Here is a 19741-nt window from a genome sequence, read left to right as displayed (position 1 = left end):
CAGTTATGTGCTTCTAGGAAGAAGAATCACTGCCAATTAGCTGTTAAGTGCAGTCTAATTTTAAACATGTTAGCATGGAAAAACACACAGTTGAATGGCTGAGACAGGTGGTGGCCTACTTCTCCCCCAGTTTTGTGTAGGGGCTGCCTGTCCTATATCCTGGCTTTTCAAAGTAGTGCTTACTAATGAAACCTTTTATTTTTGATTCTTCAAATCTGAATTACTTGGTACTGTAGGTTTTTGTGTTTGTTTTTTTCTTTCTGTGTTTTGAGACAGGGTCTCACTGTGTAGCCCTAGCTTGGAACTAACTCTCTGTGTAGACCAGGCTGGCTTGGAACTCACGGAGATCCTCTTGCCTCTGTCTCCCGAGTGCTGGGATTAAAGATATGTGCCATTCCATTTTAGTGGCAGTTTGCTTTCCAAACTGTTTTTCCAGCTCACATTTCATGACTATGCTTTTATTAGCAATACATACTGAAGTATGTTTTTCTATTTCTGTAGGCAAAAAGTATCTCATTTTAAAATAATTATTAGTTAGATTAGACACTTGATGACAGTAATTTTTATAGGAGTCTGTCATTGCTGCATGATTATCTGGCACTTTTTGTGGATAAAAATAAGCAGTGAATTAATTATAGGTGTAATTATGTAGTTGTTATGACAACTTTAATTACTAGATTAACTTTTTCTCTTACAGTTTCATAATAGATTTTTAAAAAGAATTTTGAGACAGGCCCTTCCTATTCATGTGTGTGTATGTGTTCTGGGTATGTGGTGCATATGTAGAGGTCAGGGGGTTTGTCAAGCTTGGCAGAAGTACTTTGTCCACTGAGCCACGTCCTGGGCTCTGGAGGAAGCATTGTCAAAGTTCACTTTTGAGCTAACTAATTCCAATTTCAGATCATTTTCTAAAATATTTATTGTAGTCTGTGGTATTTGAATCTCCTTCCTATGACACAGGGTCTCATTTATCACAGGCTGGCCTTGAACTTGCTGTCAGGATGATTGAATCCTGATTTTCTAGCTTCCTATTCTTGAATCTGGGATTTTAAGTAGGTACCACCTTCCTTGGTTTTATATTGTGCTGAGGATTCTATGTAGCTATGTGAAACGTTCCATAATCTTTTATTTATAGCTTAGTACTTATGGCTTACCCAAATAAAGCAAAAATAATAAATTAAACAAGTATGGGATTTAAGTCATGTGTTGGATGTTAACACTTTCGGAATTATGGACAGCCATGGTTTTGATAGTTTTGTGTCCTTTTCCATTATTGTGCCTTTTCATTTTTGATGTCTTTGCACAGCTTTTCTAACCTCTCTGTGAAACCATTTTTTATCTCAAGAACCTGTGTGGAAAGAGGAAGGACCACGTATCTTAACAGTTGGAAGCCTCTGAACAATGTGACAGGCCCTGCCCAGTTACCTGAGCATCGAGCCATTCAGCTGTGTTGTAGTAAGCGGAATGGGAGTGGCAAACTATGTACGCTGGGGGATGCCTTCCCAGCAAGGAGAACAGATAGGCAGTAATAACAGATAGTCAGGAGGAAGCAGATCAGAGAGGGAAACTGAAAGTGTGATCACAGAAACAAACTATTAAAATAGAAGATTAGAAAGCCAAGTGGAAGACATTGCCTGCAAGGTTAGACTAATAAAAAGATAAACTGGATAATAGAAAAGAGAAAAAATAAGTCATACATATGAAACACAGATACTGAGTTATCAGTCTTTCAGAGAGAACAGAAAATATAAGATGAAAGAAAAGAAATAATATAAAGACATTTCTCAGTGGCACGGGTGTGCTTCCATACTGACTGAGCCCCCAGAGTGTGTAGAACAATGAGTCAGGATGATGGTGTAATCTATAATCCTAGCAAATCTGTCCAAAAACTCCAAGGGAAAGCAAAACAAAACAGTGTGTGCCACAGTGAAGTCCAGCAGTGACTACTGAGCTGTGTTATTATGGGAGCTGCGAACACCCAAGATCAAGACCGGACCCTTCAAGGTCCTCCTAGCTTCTTGGTCTCAGGGCAGAAACGGGTGATGCAAAGGATGGAGCCTACAGGCACGGTAACTCAGCAGTCTCTCTCTGAAAGACTGATAACTCAGTATCTGTGTTTCATAGGTATGACTTATTTTTTCTCGAGTGTGCCCTTAAAGTCCTGAAGGAAAGTATCTTTCAGCCTGGAGTAAATTGTATATTTAATAAATGTATGCATTTGTGTCCAATCTATCGTCTCAATGAGAAGTAGGAGAAGGAACCTGTTGGCCCTGCAGGGTCTTAAATATGTGTTTAGTGGAGAGCAGGGAAGGCAGGTCCCAGCAGCTCCAGAATGCATCCGGGAAGGAGGGCGCAGCCCTGTGTCTGCTTAGACAAGCTTTAAAGATTGCTACCCTTGAATGGTTAACAAAATAAAGTATGTTTCTATACTGACTTAATCAAAAACTGGTGTGATATTGCAGCTTTAAAGGGCACCATCAGCAGGAAAGGTTCTTGTAAGGGAGTTGGGGATGCTACTTTAATGTGAATTAACTAAGCTGCAGAAACACAGGCTCCATCACCGAATGAAAATGTCTTCTTTCAGAAAGAGTTACTTAGCAGTTCTAACAGTCTATTCCAGGATGGTAAGTCCTGTGAATTGAGGCCAAACTGTAGCTGAGTTGAATTTTAATTGCTGAGTTATCGTGTGTAAATACGTCTAAGAATGGCGGGGATGTGAAACTGTAACGAGGCCATTGAACTGGTCAGATTCAGTGTTTGATTTAGCTCACCTCTACAACTAGGAGCTTTCAGTAAAGTTGCCAACGTAAGGACTCCAACTGGACTTTGGTGTGTGTGACAGGGAACTGCCCTAAAGGAAGTCGGGCACAGCTGGATTGGCAGTTAGAAGGGAAGGCAAAGTGCCCACAGCACGGCCGGGGAAGTTTTCACTGGGAATGTGCTGAAGGAAACGGCAAGTAGGCACCTTGCTTTTGATCGGGTTTGGGGAACTTGAAGCCCCTTAAAGCCTTCATGCAGCTTTCCATTTCGCTGTTGCTGTGTCCCGTGAGCTAGGAAGTCAAGAGTTGACCATATAATCAGTTTTTGTATTTTACTGGGATAATTTCTCATTTTAAGACATTACTATCTCAACAACTTTGTGATTTGATGAAACTCTCATGGTTTCCTAAGAACTCACTGTTAGGGAGGATCAGAATGATATACACATCGTGTTTGTGTCGAGTTCTACGGAAGTCAGACATCCAGGCAGGTTATTCCGCTCATGGAAATTCCTATGGTAGTGCTTGGCTGTCTTGGCACAGAAGTGGAGCTGTGTATAAGCCTACTGGAAAACAGAGCAAAGCCTAACAACTTACCTAAAGTTAGACTCAAGTTTGTGTTTTTATGTGTTTTTAGAATCTCTTATTATACTTATTTCCTTAATTTTTTTTAATTCAACACATTAATGGGAAATGTTTCGTTGTCTAACAAGCAATGGGTGAGTTTGACTTGAAGGGTATTTGAATTTTAGTTTATTTTTAAAGCGTGTGTGTGTTTGTATGTGTATGTGTATGTATGTGTTTGTGTTTGTGGAAGCAGTAGAGAGCTGGGCTTCTCTGCATAACTTACCAGTGTCTGAGAGTCTCCTCCCAAAGCAGCTCTTTACCACTTCCACAGCCTCAGGAAGAGGTCTTTGTGGATCTTGTTAAGTTTCAGCTTCCCCAGATCCATGAAGTTTATTTACTTCATTGTTTCACGAGGCTTTCACTCTTGCTGTTGGACAGAATGGTGCCACATAGCAACAGGATCTGTTACATGTACTCCTACATGCAAAGTCACGTGCCACATGGGCGTCTCCTCCCACAGCTGTGTGGTTTAGGATTGTGATGAGCTGTGCATGAGTCTTTGCGCTTTTCCTTGCTGCTCACGGTCAGGCTTGGTGTAGATTTCCAGGTGTCTTCTTTGCTAATTTTTCAAGGTTTTGTGTAAGCCACCGTCCTCCCCCACATACACTCTTGGCTTGGGGATGGTGACAATCTCTGTAATCACGGCAATCTGCTGAGGAGTGCAGCCTTTGTCTGAGGACCTCAGAACGGTCCTCCTGACCCCTCTCGTGGCTGGAAAGGTAGATTGGGTCACCTAACAGGAGTAGCTAGAATGGCTGTAGCACAAGGAGCTTGTTTTAGAGTTGCTGTCTGGCTGTGTTGACCTCCAAACAGCCTTTCTTTCTGAGCTTTAGGTGTGTTCCCCCTGGCATTGCTGTTAGCGTGTTCGGTACCCTCAGGTATTGTATACAGCTACCCTCATCATCTTAACTTCGGAGTTTAAGAGTCAGGTCCCTTGGGCTGTTAAAAGGAATACCGATGGCCATATAAAGGTGTGTACCACCACCTGGCTAATTTAAATTTTTTTTTTTAAAAAAGTGTGTTTGCATATGCTGCATGTGTGCAGGTGCCCAGGGAGGCCAGAGGAGGACATCAGACTCCCCGGAACTAGAGTTACAGCTAGCTGACTTTGAACCCACCGATGCGAGTGCTGGGAACTGAACTCAGGTCCTCTGCAGGAGCAGTACATGCTTTTAACTGATGAACCATCTCTCCAGCTGCTTTGAAGTCTTTTAAATTTTGTGTCTGTGAACAGCATTGTCTCTAAGATGTTCTTGAGGCTGTGGAGATTTGGAAGGCAGAGCTTCTTCTAATCTAATGAATAACCCTGGGTTCTTTCTATCTGGGTGGGACCGGCTTCTACATACCGTGAAAAAGTGTCAGCAAACACCACCGAGTGGAGTCTTATTGTCTGTGCTTTTCTCTGAATGTTCCTGTCTTTATGCTAGGTCATGGGAAGATGGTGGCTGAGTTCTACCTGCGAGGTCATCATAGAGAGAGAACAAACAGGCCTGAAAGCCTTTTGAATTGTGGCTGTCACAGTCCTTTTTCTCCTTTACTAAGACATAAGTAAAGAACTAAACAGTTAATGTCTGTCTTTTGCAGAGCCACAAGCTGTGACGTCCTTTAATATTGTTTTAGGAGCCTGCTTTGTACAACAGTATCTAGGCTCTCCTGTGTACCAGCCATTCTTGTCTGTACCTCTGTGGGTGGCCTGCTCCTGTGGAAGAGGCTTGTGTTTAACTGTGGGCCCACTCAGCACAGTCAACTTCAGAGTTCTGGGTGGGTAACCCTCATTTAGGCGGATTCCCTCCTCGGAGAAGGGGTAAAGCCCTGTTTTTATAGAACTCCATTGAGAGCAGTTCTTGCCTTGTGACCTGATCATCTGAAGCTGTGGCTGGCATTCTTTAGAATTCTGTCTTGTCTCCCTGACTTCTCTCAGGTGGCAAGTCAAAGTATTATCCCTCAAGGCTAAGGCTGTCAGATGGCATTTATTTATTTGTTTGTTATAATCACGTTTCCCTTGGTCTTTTGGTCTATATTTAGTTTCAATTGTTGAAAACTCTACAAGGTAGATTTAAAAGATTACTTGAAGTTTCTGGAGTCCTGCTTCTTTCTTCTGTAGCATCCTCCTAATGTTTGTACCATGCTGACTTATTAAATAAGTATCTAGCAGTATCTGACTATAAGATTTATAAAATATATTCAGTTACAGTACACTTAATCATACACATATGTGCACCACACAGATACACACAGATACACACACACACACACACACACACACACACTCACCTCCCCCACACTCACATACATATGCAGCATCTTTTTAAACGTTTTATCTTTTCTAGACTTCGTTATGCTTAGATCTGTGATAATGCTTAAGGCTTCTGGCTTTATCCTCACTTCTTCCTGTCTCCACTTTGGAGCAATCCCTTACCTTTGGATAAAGGTAATTTATCAGCTAAAATTTGCCACCTAAAAAGTGTTTCTTTTCTCTTTTAACCTTTCTAAAATCAATATATTTTGTGCTTATAACTTTTGTAAAGGGTTTATATTTGAAACACAGGTAAAACATATCATTATCCCTCATGGTATTTCTACTTGTTCTTCAAGCAAAGGCAGGATGCAAGCCCGGTGCCCCTGCCCTTATTTTATGTTTGTGTCCTTTCCTTCACTTTCATAAAAGCAACTTTGGGAAGAAATGGTTATTTGGCTACGAATTTCAGGGAAGTCAAGGCAGGAACTTGAAGTATTCCACCCACAGTCAAGGGCAGAGAATGTTAAACCCATGGTTGCTTGCTTCTCAGCTGGGTTTGCACTCTTCTACAGTTGAGAGCACAGCCCGTGTTGCCACCCACATTCCTGGTGGGTCTTTCTACCCCAATTAACCACCAAGACAACCTCCCAGGGACATGCCCAAAGGCTAAATGTCTTCATAGTTCCTCATTATAACTGTGTTTCCTAGGTAATTCTGGGCTGTATCAAATTGACAGTTAAAATTAGCTATTACACAGAAAAGACGAAGATTAACTATTGCCTAAATGCAGTGTAAAAGGGACCTGGATCTAAATCATGTTTATGACAGAATGAAATATATTAGTGCCACCTGCCCACGTGATATATTTTGTAAACCTCTAAGTAGGCTGATCGGGAAGCAAGGACTTGGTTCTAAAGTGGCCACTTTTTGATTCTTTTGTCCCAAACCTTGGCAGTTAGATCCTAAATGTCTGCATCTTACTTAGAAATGGCCACGATAAATATGGTTTAAAGAGGTAGTAGTGGTGTGTGTACGCATGTGCTTTGTGTGAGGCTGAGACCATTTGAAGAAAGGCAATAGCTTCTACACATAGCATCGCTGAGTTAAAATTTACCCTATAAATGTCTGCATTTCGGCACACAGACGTTTTAAGCTGGGCATGCCAAGAATAGTAATTTAGCTTACAGTAATCTAAAATATGTAAATGTGAAGTAAGTAGCCACAGATTCTGCGGCCCCATTATGTTTGGAAATTCTGAGTTTGGGCTGAGTTTTGCCCCGTGCTGTTTTAGAGACAGACAAAAATGATACAATAGAAATATACAAAAGCAATTTTTGTGAACACACACTATAGAATTAAATTCAAGTGCCCTCAGTAGAAACAAAGTAGAGAGTTCACATCTGGATGTCTTTGAGGGGTAAGAAAGGCCCAGTGAAAGCCAAATTGCCCAGAGATGAAGCTTTATTCTCCTTTTCTCATTTGAGATATGCACAGTAGGGAACTGTTAGCCTAGCTCAGCTTCACCGTCCAGAGGCTTCGACCAGCCTGCTGTAAACAGGACAGGATTTTTCCATTCTTCCTTGAGTAACTGTTTTGATCTTATCACCGCAGGTTCCTTTCTTTTGTAAATATTTAATTACATTTATTTATTATTTGTGTTTGGGGGATGGGGAGGTGCATATGTACCATGCATGGCACATACGTGGGTCTCAGGGATTGAACGCGGGTTGTCAGACTTGGCAGCAATGGCCTTTACTGCAAATGCAAATCTTCATTGTTCTGAGGAAGCTTGTTACTGTCAGCCTAGTCTGCCCATCTCTGCTGGTGCGTTATAATCCTTTGGAAAGATCTGCAGAAGATAAGGAGTAAACTGTGTTGGTATCATCAGGCACAGGATAACTTTCCGTGGAAGAGCTCTGGAGAGGATGCACTACTGTGTGTTCAGGGAACAGCAAGGAGCCATCATGGGTGAAGCTCAGGAGGAGGAGAAGCTGTGGACATCAGAGGGGTTATGAACAAGAGGCAGCATGGGTGAAAGGTGTATGTATGGACCACAGCAGAGTTAGGCTTTTATGTGAGTAGCATTGTGGAAGGGGTAAAAGCAAAATGTGACATGATTTAGGTGACGAAGGAGTCAAAACTGACCAATGTTCTCAGGGCTGGCTGTGAATAGCTAAGGGAGGAAGCAGGGAAACCAGGCAGAGCCATTCTCATTATTTTGGAGAAGAGTTACGGACTAGGGCCTGGTAAGAATTGGTTATCCTGATATTAAGTCAGGTTCTGGATCAAATTGGAAGACAGAGGCAACAGGGTTTGCTCAAAGACTGGATGTAGGTGATGCAGGTGGAAGTCAAGATGGCGTCAGAGTTTTTGACATGAGCAGCTGTGGGAAATGAACGAACAGTCTCCATGTACAAAATGACGCCCGAACGTTCGGCAATGTACATCCACATAAAGCCTAAGAAAGCTTAAAAAGAGCGCTTCTAGACCCACAGAAACAGGAGCCAAGTGCAGCTTCTTTATAGCTGCATTATTTTCAGAAAGGCTTTGTTTGCTGGCCACAAGCAGAGGTGTGGCTCCTAAGGGGAAAAACAACAACAACAACAACAACAACAAAAACAGCTTCCTGGTTTGTACTGGCGCAAACAGCACTGTCTCTTTCAAGAGGTCTGGCTATGGAGCACTTAAATGGGGTCTGTGAGCAGAGTGCTACAATTTGCTTAGTGGCAAGTTGTATTCCCTGGAACTGGAGTTTGGCTCCTAAAAATAGAATCTGTGTTTTTTGCAAGAGCAGCAAATGTTCTTAGCTGTAAGCCATCTCCCTAGTACCATTATTAGATATATTTAATACGATTAATGCTGTTATTGGTCAGAAGGTTCAACGTTTTAAGACTAGATGAGATTTTTAAAGTGAAAAATGAGAGTGGATGGAAGAAAAGTCCCAAGAACTCAGTCTTAACGAGTTCTGACTTGAGCAGATCAGGAAGACCAGGAAGAGACGAACAGGTAAGGAATGAAGGAAGATTTTGGCCAAGGAAACCAAAAAAAAAAAAAAAAAAAGGAGTTGAAGTAGAGTAGGAATGAAACCTGAAGAGTCAAGTAAATGACAACCTGCTTCAAGGAGAGCAGTATTCGCTTGTCAGGTAATGCCTCATATTCAAGATCAAAACTTGACCATATGATTAAGCGATCGTCATTGGTCATCTTGAGAGGTTGAAGTGTACATTGGACAGGAAGGGGTTTAAGAGAAGGTGATGAGTGAGAAAATAGGGATAGTGGTATAGAAGTTTATGAAACAGCCCAATAGTAAGAAGAAAGATTGACCATGTGATGTTGGACAAGAGGAAAGGAGGAGAGAAGAGGGAAAGGAGAAGGGAAAGCATGAGACTGGCTGGTATGGACTGAGGCTTCCCTTTGTGACGGGGAGGTGGTAGGTTAAGTAGAGTGGATGAAGAGATGGGGTCTTAGAAGATCTCTAAGAATGACTTGGCACTAGTAATAGAACAGGAAGTTTGAATATATGGCATACATCTATGTTAATCAGTATATAGTGTTATGAGAGCTTGAGGAATATTTAATTATTTTTAAAGCAGAAAAATTGCAGTTTTAGACCTTGCTTAATATTGTTTCAATGGATGCTACATAGTGGGGTTAAAAATAAATCAAAGGGCCTCTGAAAAGAAATTTGAGGGCTGGAGAGATGGCTCAGTGGTTAAGAGCGTTGCCTGCTCTTCCAAAGGTCCTGAGTTCAATTCCCAGCAACCACATGGTGGCTCACAACCATCTGTAATGGGGTCTGGTGCCCTCTTCTGGCCTGCAGGCATACACACAGACAGAACACTGTATACATAATAAATAAATAAAATATTAAAAAAAAAGAAATTTGAAAAGATAGTTTTAAGTTTCTTGTTTTGTATGGTATCTGAACATATTTGTGATATGACGTAGGACATACATGATGCACATTCATGTTACACATGTGTATATGTTGTATGTACTTTGGTTTTTGTGTAGACAATAGGAGCCAGATTTCTCTTCTTCTAGGGGTAATACCCTTATCCAGGGCATCCTGCCCTGTGTCCTGCAGGGCAGAACACTGCACAAGAGGCCAGGTGAATGCAGCAGCCAGCTGGCTCTGCTGATGTTCTCCAGCTAGTCCCTTAGCTTTGGGCCATACCCTTCAGTCTAATCATGTTTTTATTGCATGCCTTACTGCAGTCATGCTGATGGTAAGCCTCTAAAAAAGCCCAAAGGGCCAAGGAGACTCTCACACCTCACCTGATACCTCATTTTCTCTATGTCCATACTCTCTGCCTGACGGTGGGATATGTGTGTATTCAGGTGTGCTTGTGAGGTCCATATCATCATGCTTCACCTTTATTTTCTAATTAATTAATTAATTAATTAATCAGTGCTAAAATCTGTCACTGAGCCTGGGACTCTCAAGTTTGACAAGACTGACCGGCCAGCGAGTTTCAGAAATCTCCCTACTTTCCTCATCTCCCATCCCCAGAACTGGGGTTATACTTGTGAACCTCCACTCCAGGCTTTTCCACGGGTACTGGGAATCCAAACTGAGTTTATTCTTGAGCAGTGGACACTTTGCCCTGTGAGTTATTTTATTGGCCCTCTGTAACATATTTTATAAAGCTTCATGTGTAATTCAGTACTCCCTTGGGTTACATGAGCTGATGAACAAATGAAGAACCCGAGGGTGTTTTGGGAACTCCATTTTATAGCCAGAATGTTAGAAGCATCATCTATACAATCTAGGGCAAATGGCATCTCAAATGTTTGTTCTGTGCCTTGTAACTCTAGGCAGGCAGAGTCAGAAGTGAATGGAACTCGTGGGTGTCCAGCAGGCGTTTACTGCTGCAGAACTGATAGCCTTGTTGTCTGGTGGCGTGAGTCTCAGCACCTTTTTAGGCCACAGGAGTCTTTTTTGTTGTATGTGATGTAAGAACAAGGGTAAACACCGCCACCTGATGGAGTCAGTGAACCCAGAGGCAGAGTGACCACGGAAGAAAGGGCTTTATTGACAACAAGCTGGCTGTTGGAATATACAGGCTCTTGTCTTCGCAGTGAGCATCTTGTCCTTTGCCCCAAGGGAGAATGTTTTGTAGGAAATTTTAAAGGAAGGTATGGGGGTTCCAGACAGGTGGGCTGCCTTAGTTGTCCATTGTTTCTAAACAAGGCCTCTGGAGGACGAGCCCCACACATCCCCTCTTGCTCACTTAGGTCAGTCACTGTGTTGGCAACAGAGGCTTGTGTCTGGTTGTGTTGGTGCCTCTGGCAGCACACTTCTGGGTGTAACCTTCTCTGATAACTTGGGGCCAGGTTTTGCTCAGGAAGAGAAGGTCTGTCTGTGTTCTCTTTGACTTCGGTGTGCTGTAAATCAATAAAAAGACAGGCATTAGCAAGCATTAACCCTCCAGAGGTATGGTAGGCAGGAATGAGGAAATTATAAGGGTAACTCCTTATAATTGGAACTTGACATGAGGAGCTGTCGTGGGCAGTTTATTGTTTCTTGACACAGTACTTGTTGTGTATTTTTTATTGTTATGACTTAAAGTAGGGAACAATGTTATATTACATAAAAAAAATTTTTTTTCATTATAGTGACATTAACCACTGATGCAGACAGGAAGCTCCCTTAAACGAAGCCATGTAGTACAATGACTAGGAGTCGGATTTGGGTCATTGTTAGCTATCAATTTGACAAATCTAGAATCATCTGGGAAGAGGGAGCCTCAACTGAAGAATTGACGCAATCAGACTGGCCCATGGGCAAGCCTGTGAGGCATTTTCTTAATTGCTAAGTGATGTTGGAAGAACTCTGACCACTGTGGACAGTGCCACCCCTTGGCAGGTTGTATAAGATGCTGGCTGAGAACTAGCCAGTCAACAAGCAGCATTCTTTGTGGTTCTGCTCTGTTTCTTCTTGAATGCCTGCCTTGACGTCTCTCAATGATGGAGTGTGATCTGGCACTGTAAGTCAAACAAACCCTGTCCTCTCCAAGATGCATTTGATCAGAGGGTTTGATCACAGAAACAGAAAGCATACTAAGGACACATACTCAGTATTCAGTGGTCCTTTCTGCAAATCTTTCTTAGTTATCTCTGTTTGGACAAATATCTAAACCTCCAAACCTCAATTTCTTATAAAAATGGATAATAACTAACCTGGCAGAGATTTAATAGTTAAGTGAGATAAAACATTCACTTCACTCATATTGACTAGCATTCATAGCTCTGGAATGTACTTCTACCAGAGGAGAAAGGTAGTCGTCCATACTACCCAGCCACAAACCTTGTGACCTACAACAGTGACCTGCCTTCAAGATACACTGGTACAATAGTGGCATAAATGCTATGGGTGTACCCAACACTTTTTTAAAAAATTGTTTTTATTGAGCTATATATTTTTTCCTGCTCCCCTCCCTTCCTCCCCACTCCTCTTTTGTCCTTCCCCATGATCCCCATGCTTCCAATTTTCTCAGGAAATCTTGTCTTTTTCTACTTCCTATGTAGATTAGATTCATGTATGTCTCGTTTAGGGTTCTCATTGTTGTCTAGGTTCTCCGGGATTGTGAGTTGTTTCCTTTGCTTTATGTCTAAAAGTCACTTATGAGTGAGTACATATGATATTTGTCTTTCTGGGTCTGGGTTACCTCACTCAATGTGCTGTTTTCTAGATCCATCCATTTGCCTGCAAATTTCAAGATGTCATTATTTTTTTCTGCTATGTAATACTCCATTGTATAAATGTACTACATCTTATCCATTCTTTAGTGGAAAAGCATTTAGGTTGTTTCCTGGTTCTGTCTATGACAAACAATGCTGCTATGAACATAGTTGAGCACATATCCTTGTGGTACAACTGAGCATCCTCTGGGTATATACCCAAAAGTGGTATTGCTGGGGTCTTGAGGAAGGTTGTTTCCTAATTTTCTGAGAAATTGTCACACTGATATCCAAAGTGGCTGTACCAGCTTGCATTCCCACCAGCAATGAACGAGTGTTCCCTTTACCCCATGTCCTCTCCAGCATAAGCTGTCATCAGTGTTTTTGATCTTGGCCATTCTTACAGGTGTAAGATGGAATCTCAGAGTTGTTTTGATTTGCATTTCTCTGATGGCTAAGGATGTTGAGCATTTCCTTAATGTCTTAAGTGTCTTTCAGCCATTTTAGATTCCTCTGTTGAGAGTTCTCTATTTAGGTCTATACCTCATTGTTTTATTGGGTTATTTGTTCTTTTGATGTCCAATTTCTTGAGTTCTTTATATATTTTAGAGATCAGTCCTCTGTCTGATGTGGGGTTGGTGAAGATCTTTTCCCATTTTGTAGGCTGCTGTATTGTCTTGTTGACCATGTCCTTTGCTTTACAGAGGCTTCTCAGTTTCAGGAGGTCCCATTTCTTAGTTGTTTCTCTCAGTGTCTGTGCTGCTGGGGTTCTATTTAGGAAGTGGTCTCCTGTGCCAATGTGTTCAAGTGTACTTCCCACTTTCTCTTCTATGAGGTTCAGTGTGGTAACCAATCACCTTTAGATTAGATCTAAGGCACAATCTATGAGACTAAATTTATATCTGACACTGCTAAAGTGACCAAGGACCTTGAGACTAGGTAGGTCGTAGGCCTAGGGGAGAACATAATATCATCCTGCTAAAGGAACATAGCAATAACACGGCTCCTAATGACAGATTGCTATAACCTTCATCAGAGAACCTTCTTGCAGTAAATGGGACCCCCAACTGAACAATGTGCAGAGGTGGAGAGACTCTGGAGCACTCAACTGTAAATGGGATGTCTTCAGCAGATACCTGCCCTTGGGGCTCTGGGGTCAATTCAGAAGAGGAGGCGGAAGCCTTCTAAGAGTTAGAGGTCGTGAATGACTTCAAGGAAATAGTGTCTTCCAGATACAGCAGGACTAATGCTCATATAAACTTATACAGCGCCTGGGCCAGCACCCACAAAACCTGCACAGGTTCAAGACAGAAAAAAATCCAGCACTAAAAGGCAGAAGTGAATACAGAATCCTTCCCTATCGAAGAAACTATTTGCAATTGATACTTGGTAGGAGAGGGAAAAGCACATGTTTTTCTAATGGAGTGTACTGGGTACATCAGCCCTACTTCAAGGCAGTGTCTTACTGTAATGTCTAGGATGTGGTGCAGGGTTATTGATGCATATGATTTGGTTTTCTCTAGTTAGCTAGATGCCAGTTGTGAGGAAAAAGTTGTTTTATTTCCTGTTTTTATCTGCTGTGTGCATGCAAACCCATACTCACACCCAACTTAGTAGAGTTGAAAAGCATCTTAATCTTATGAGTTATGAGAGAACTTGGTTGCTGTCCGACTTCAAGCCTGTTCTGTGGAGCAATTCATGCAGGAGTTTATATCTAAAATATGACTTGTGATCTTGTCTTTGAAAATCTGTAAGAAAAATCCAATAACCAATGTTAATAATTCAGGTTGTATAGTATTTGTAGTGATTTTTCAAATGGTGTCAGGTAGTCTTGGTCAGAGCTCTCTGCATGAAGTGGTCACAGACTTAACTTTAGACATTGAGTGATGCTCTGCAGGGTCTCAGTGGTCAGTCACCTGGACCAGTATCTACCACTGCCAGCAGAACTGCACGAAGACTGTTGTAGATCTTTCTCTCTTTTTATGTCTCACACTGAAAAACAGTTGGCCTCTGTATTTTCCATCATAACCTAATACTCATACATGTTTATGAAAAATATGAATAAATGAGTAAAAATTCAAATTCTTCATTCAATTGATATCATTTTTGAAGCTTGTTAATCTTGAGATGTTTTCTTATTTTTTGTCCTTATCTGGATTTAATAGTGTTTTCTATCTATGATTTTTATTTTTTAGCAAACCAATGTGTTTATAGTAAATGCCATCATTAATTTATTAATTTATGATTCCATATTATAATAATAAAAAACCCATATTTTTCTGTAACTAACTGAAGAAAAATAACCTGAAAATACTTTTTCTAAAGGTGTTTTCAGAGGCAGTTTAGTAAGAAAAGGGAATCTTGCTTAAATGAATTAAGGAATTTTAGTGTACAAATAATCGCTTGTGGGACAGAAATACCTGGTGGAAGACAACATTGGGTATATGCAACCCACACCAGCTGTGGCCAACTGTTAGCTAGTGCCCAGTTTTCTCACGGTGTCTGGGCACCAGGAAGCTAATAGCCCTGGGGTACACTGATACAGGTGAGAAGCAGCCAGTGGGCAGCTTTGTACCAAAGGTGTGTGCCAGGGGCTACCAGATAAAGAGTAATCTCTTCAAATTGCAAATTTGATACATCTGTCTTCTCTTCCCACTGCCCCCACCAAGGTCGGCTGCCGCACTGGTGCACCCTCTTGGTTATCTTTCTTCTCCCTAGTCGTTTTCCAGCTAGCAATTCCCTGAGGCCAGACGTTGTCCTCCTTGTTCAGTGTTCTAGTCTGAGCACCTAGCTGTCTGTGACACTAATAAAAAGAAACAGAAAAAATGAAGTGTAAGCAGGCCTAGGGGTTTCTGTTTGTTCTGCTTAATTTGTCTTTCTTCCTTTTTAGTTATTTGGGTCTTTCAGTTCAGCCTTAAAATACCGGTAGCTGCTGCTTAATGTGTAATGACTAGCTAAGAAAACAGAAGACGTTGTTATGCCTCCCAGCTCGGCTCTTGGGGATCATTTTGAAGGCATTGGCGCATGCGGGTAGTGGCTCACATTTTGTAGCCTGAATCTACTCATTTTGCACTTGGCACGTGGACACTGCTGGAGTCATCGCTAGTCCAGAGGAAGACGAATGTGGATGTGTTCTTGTTTCTCATTCCTAATGTACAGCAAGTTGTTTCCTAGGGAGTCTCCAGGTGATGCCTTATTTGCCTTTCAACGGAGAAAGGCCAGGAGTGACCCCTGTAGCTCCTTCCCGCTTCTCTGCATTGCTTCTAGTGTTCCTGGCTTGCTTACTTAACAGACAGGAAGGAAAGCAGATTGGGGACCCAGCTGAGTGGAGGATTTGCCTAGGCAGTGTGAGGCCCTGGGCTTGATCCCAGCATGGTCTTCATAACTACACAGTTTTCAGTTACTAGTGGGGTCTTCCAGCAGTGACTTTTGGGGATGCTGACAGCTTTCGACCTCCGCAGTGAATCCCAGCAAAACTTAGTGACGTTTTTTTCCGCTCAGTATTTCTGCAGCCAGCCTTCCATGGGGTTCAAAGCATCTAGTGTGGTAGCCCTGGGAACCGAGTCTGCCCTTTAATGGCTCACCTTGTTTTTTTTTTTTTTGTCTTTTGTTTGTTTATTTATTTTATTTTATTGAGAAAGGTCTTGTTATATAGCTCAGACTGGATGTGAGCTTGTAGCAATTGTCCTGCCTCAGCCCCTGAGTGCTGGGATTATAGCTGTGAGCCACCTTGCATGGCGTACAATGCCTTGAGGTACTCTGCATATGTGGACATGCTTAGTAAGAATGAGGTTTGACGGGAAGGGTTTCCTGAAAGAGTTTCTCTTACACCTCTTTATTTATTCATTTAATGTGTATGTAGTCTGTCTGTGCATGCACGTACATGTGCCACGGCCTGCATGTGGAGGTCAGAGGACAATTTCAGAACCCGGGTCTCACCTTCTTCCACAGTGTGGGTTGTGAGTGTTGAACTGTGATTGTCACCTTTGGTAGCAAGCACCTTTACTTACTGCGCCGTCTCAACAGCCCTGACAGATTTTCTGAGAATTACGTCATTGTAGATTTAGGGCTGTGCTGAAGAAGCAAGGTTAGATGTGTGCCTTGAACTTTGCCCACTTCATTGAAAAGTTGCACTTCATGGTTTAAATTGAGAAACCAATTGGATAATTTGATTTACTTTTTTTTTTTTTTGGATTGGGGGGTTGTGCTTTGCTGTATGAGGTTGACATTTTCAGAATTTTTAAAAGGATAATTATCCCCTAAACTATCATTACTGTCCATTTCTCTTTGTGTATAGAAGATTGCCATCAAATTATTAGTGGTTTCAATGGAAGGATGCAGGGGGTAGGGAGAGGTGTGACTATGGTCTATTAGAGCGGTGATCTCAGTTTTATGTCACTTAATCTCCACAGCAATTCTGTAAGGTAAGCGAGACTATCCCACCACTGAGATAAAGGTAAAGATACGATCAGGGAGTCAACCTGCTCAGAGCAGTCAGTGGTGGGGCAGAGTTTCAAGCCTCGGTTTTAAGAGAATCCAACTCGTTCTAGTCTGTCGTCTCTGCTTACTCCCCAGGACGGTGTGAGCAGTTCATTCATGCACCAGGGACTGTCAGTTGTGTATATCGTGTTAGGCCTTAGGAGCAAGCAGGAAATAAGGGGTCTGTGCCCCGATGGATAACAGTGGCACAATGGGATGTGTGTTTTAGCGGGATTAGTGCTGATCTGAAGATCAGCAAGAGTAGAAGCAGGGATGTAAGCCACTGCGGAAGCCTTGGATTGAGATAGCAGAGGAGATGCAGAAGAGTGGGTGGGTATGAGGTGTCTCTGCAGGGAGAGCTGGTGAAGTTAATTAAAGGGTGATGAGAATTCGGAAGGAGCCGGAAGAGTTGAGGATGACTCCAGGTGGGATTTGAACTGATTGATGCTGCCTTTACTAGTGCAGGGCAGAACAAGGCGGGGTGCAGACCAGAATAATGATGACAATGTGTCTGTTCGTTGTTGTGTTAGGTTCCAGCAGGCAGGTAAACATCTGGGAATTTCATGGGGATCTGGGATGATGAGAGAAGCTTGAGCATCCCTCACACACAGATGGCATGTGAAGCCGTGAGAGTGGCTGCCGTTATAGGGAAAGCAGGCACGCATATGCAGCAGAGGAAGCCTAATGCAGAGTGCAGAGTTACCGGTTTACTGTCTGTGGAGAATCTTTGTTTCGTTTGTTAACTTAAGAGTTACATGTACATATAGGAGCTGCATAGAGAAGGTAGCTCATTCTGCAACCACTGCATAGGAAAGATTAGCCACCAAACACACTGCAAGATGCCCGCACGTGAGCCGTTTTCAACTGAACTGTGTGTCTCTGTGTGGCTCTTGGGAGGGACTGCATCTCAAAGTCCTGAGGTCATGGGATCTTCAGTGGAGTTCCTAGGCATGCATAACAAACAGTATGTTACATAAATCGCCTGCTCTTTAAGTACAGGTGAATAGTGGAAGAATTAGGTTCCCATTGAGATACTGAAAGTAGAATATCTAGGTTCAACTTGCTGGCAGATTGAATCACACATTAGTCTTATAGCATAGGAGCTCCTTTAAAAAAGCATTTTGGATAGCTTGTGGCCCTTTGGTTGCTCAGTAGACAGAATTATAAATGTTAACGTTTCAGAATGCCAAGCGTGAAAGCCTCATAGGGACAGTTGAGAATGGGATGTCTTCAGTGGGCACTACCTGGAAACCATTCAAATACGAGACAACAGGTAAACAGTTCATTGTTCAGTAGACCCACACGGCAATATGGTTGACTGGGCTGCATATAGAAATGCTTTTAAATGAAGAAAGCCAGACACAAAAGAATGCAGTCGGTATGATCTCATTTATATGAAGTTCAAGAACAGGCAAAAACTGAGGACAGCGGAGATGACAGGGAGGCGTGGGAACCGGTAGAGATGCTCTGTGAACCGAGGAGGGTGCTCCTTAGAGGGGGCATTCATCTGTCCAAATTCATTAACGTGCGTATTTAGATTTGTTCACTTCACTGTGAGCTTCAAATGAACAGCAAGGTAGGAAAATGGGAACATATGCTGAGCAGTTGTGTGGGAATGAGCCTGCGGAGTACATGCCTGCTGTCTCAGACTCAGGGAGCCCACAGGAAAGACCCCCCCCCCCCCCAGCCCCGCAACCCTTCAGGACCAAAATGAGTCCTTTTTACACTCTGTTAACTTTGCACCATAGATGTCTATTCTTACAAGATGAATGAGCCACTCAGATTCCTTGAGGTAGAATTCTAAATTGTCTTCTGATGAAAGGTAGGAACTGTGAGCATTTCCATCCCGAAATGTACTCCCGTATACTCACGGCTGAAGCAGGCAGGTTACAGGAATTCCTAAGGGTGGAGCAGCCTCTGCCTTCATTATCTAAGGTGGACAGACAGCAAGAGGTAGCAGGATGCAGAGGAGAGGGAGCAGGCGTTTTTTATGACTTGAGATTTATTTACATGGGTAAAGGAGAAACAATTTGAAGACATCTCCACAGTTATTCATGTTGCTTTATTTGTTCCTCTGAACAGGAGATAGTGGAGAACCTCCTTCAAAATGGAAGATGGAAAGCCCGTTTGGGCTCCCCACCCCACAGATGGATTTCAGATGGGCAACATTGTGGATATTGGCCCTGACAGCCTAACTATTGAACCCTTGAACCAAAAAGGCAAGGTGAGTGTCTCATAGAGATTTCGAAATGTGATCTCTTTCAGATACAGCTGTGTGTGTGTGTGTGTGTGTGTGTGTGTGTACACACATATAAATTCTTCCCCATGAAAGGTGAAAATGAAGTCGACATTCCTGCTATAGTGGCAGAAACAAATGCCCGACAATGCCATCGAAGTTTTGGGCTGACTTCCTTGTTTAGCTGGGAAGTGTGCACTGTGAGGAAGTAGGATCCTGTGATTCAGAACCAACACTCTTAGTTGTGTGAGAGAATGCACTCAGTGGCAGCATCTTTATCCTATATACCAGACTGTTATGATCACTGGTATGGCTGTGATGGAGTCGGCGTTTTACCAAGTGAATGTGGACCATGTGGGTGCTGCTCTGAGGTCAAGCTCTGCTGGGAGCTTCAGCTTTGGCATCTCCTTTTCCTTTTTTTTTTTCCATTTCATTTACATAAACTTATATAATGTGGGGTTTGGGTAAATATCTTTCTATTAAGGAAAGATATTTGACTCTTAAACCTCCCATATATTGTTATTTTTATGATAGTAGTGTAAAATATACTTTAATTCTGTACATATATTATTTACTTCCTTTTGTAAAGTCTTAGACATAGACTAGTCAAGATTCCTAAGTGGACCTTGGGGGAGAGTGACCAGGAGTTTTGATTTGCTTACAGCCAGAGCCCCCAGTATAGACATGTGTGTTTCAGTCTTTTGGACCACAGTCTCA

At 42.3% G+C, this 19741-nt stretch overlaps 1 protein-coding gene across 5 annotated transcripts in view; it reads left to right on the top strand.

Moving 5' to 3' along the window:
* Positions 1-19741, top strand: part of Myo6 (myosin VI) — a 132836-nt gene that overhangs the window by 34164 nt on the left and 78931 nt on the right. For all 5 annotated transcript variants that reach the window (XM_041679386.1, XM_041679385.1, XM_041679384.1 and 2 more), the window contains exon 2: positions 18871-19012. In XM_041679386.1, coding sequence (XP_041535320.1) covers positions 18896-19012 — 117 coding nt within the window. In that variant the 5' untranslated portion in view covers positions 18871-18895. The remainder of the gene's footprint in view (positions 1-18870; positions 19013-19741) is intronic.

The sequence above is a fragment of the Microtus oregoni genome, unplaced genomic scaffold (assembly GCF_018167655.1).
Source record: "Microtus oregoni isolate MIOR12 unplaced genomic scaffold, Mior012 000032F_ref0000030, whole genome shotgun sequence".
Taxonomy (NCBI): Eukaryota; Metazoa; Chordata; class Mammalia; order Rodentia; family Cricetidae; genus Microtus; species Microtus oregoni.
The sequence above is the reverse complement of the archived record's forward strand: the minus strand, read 5'-3'. Positions and strand labels throughout refer to the sequence as shown.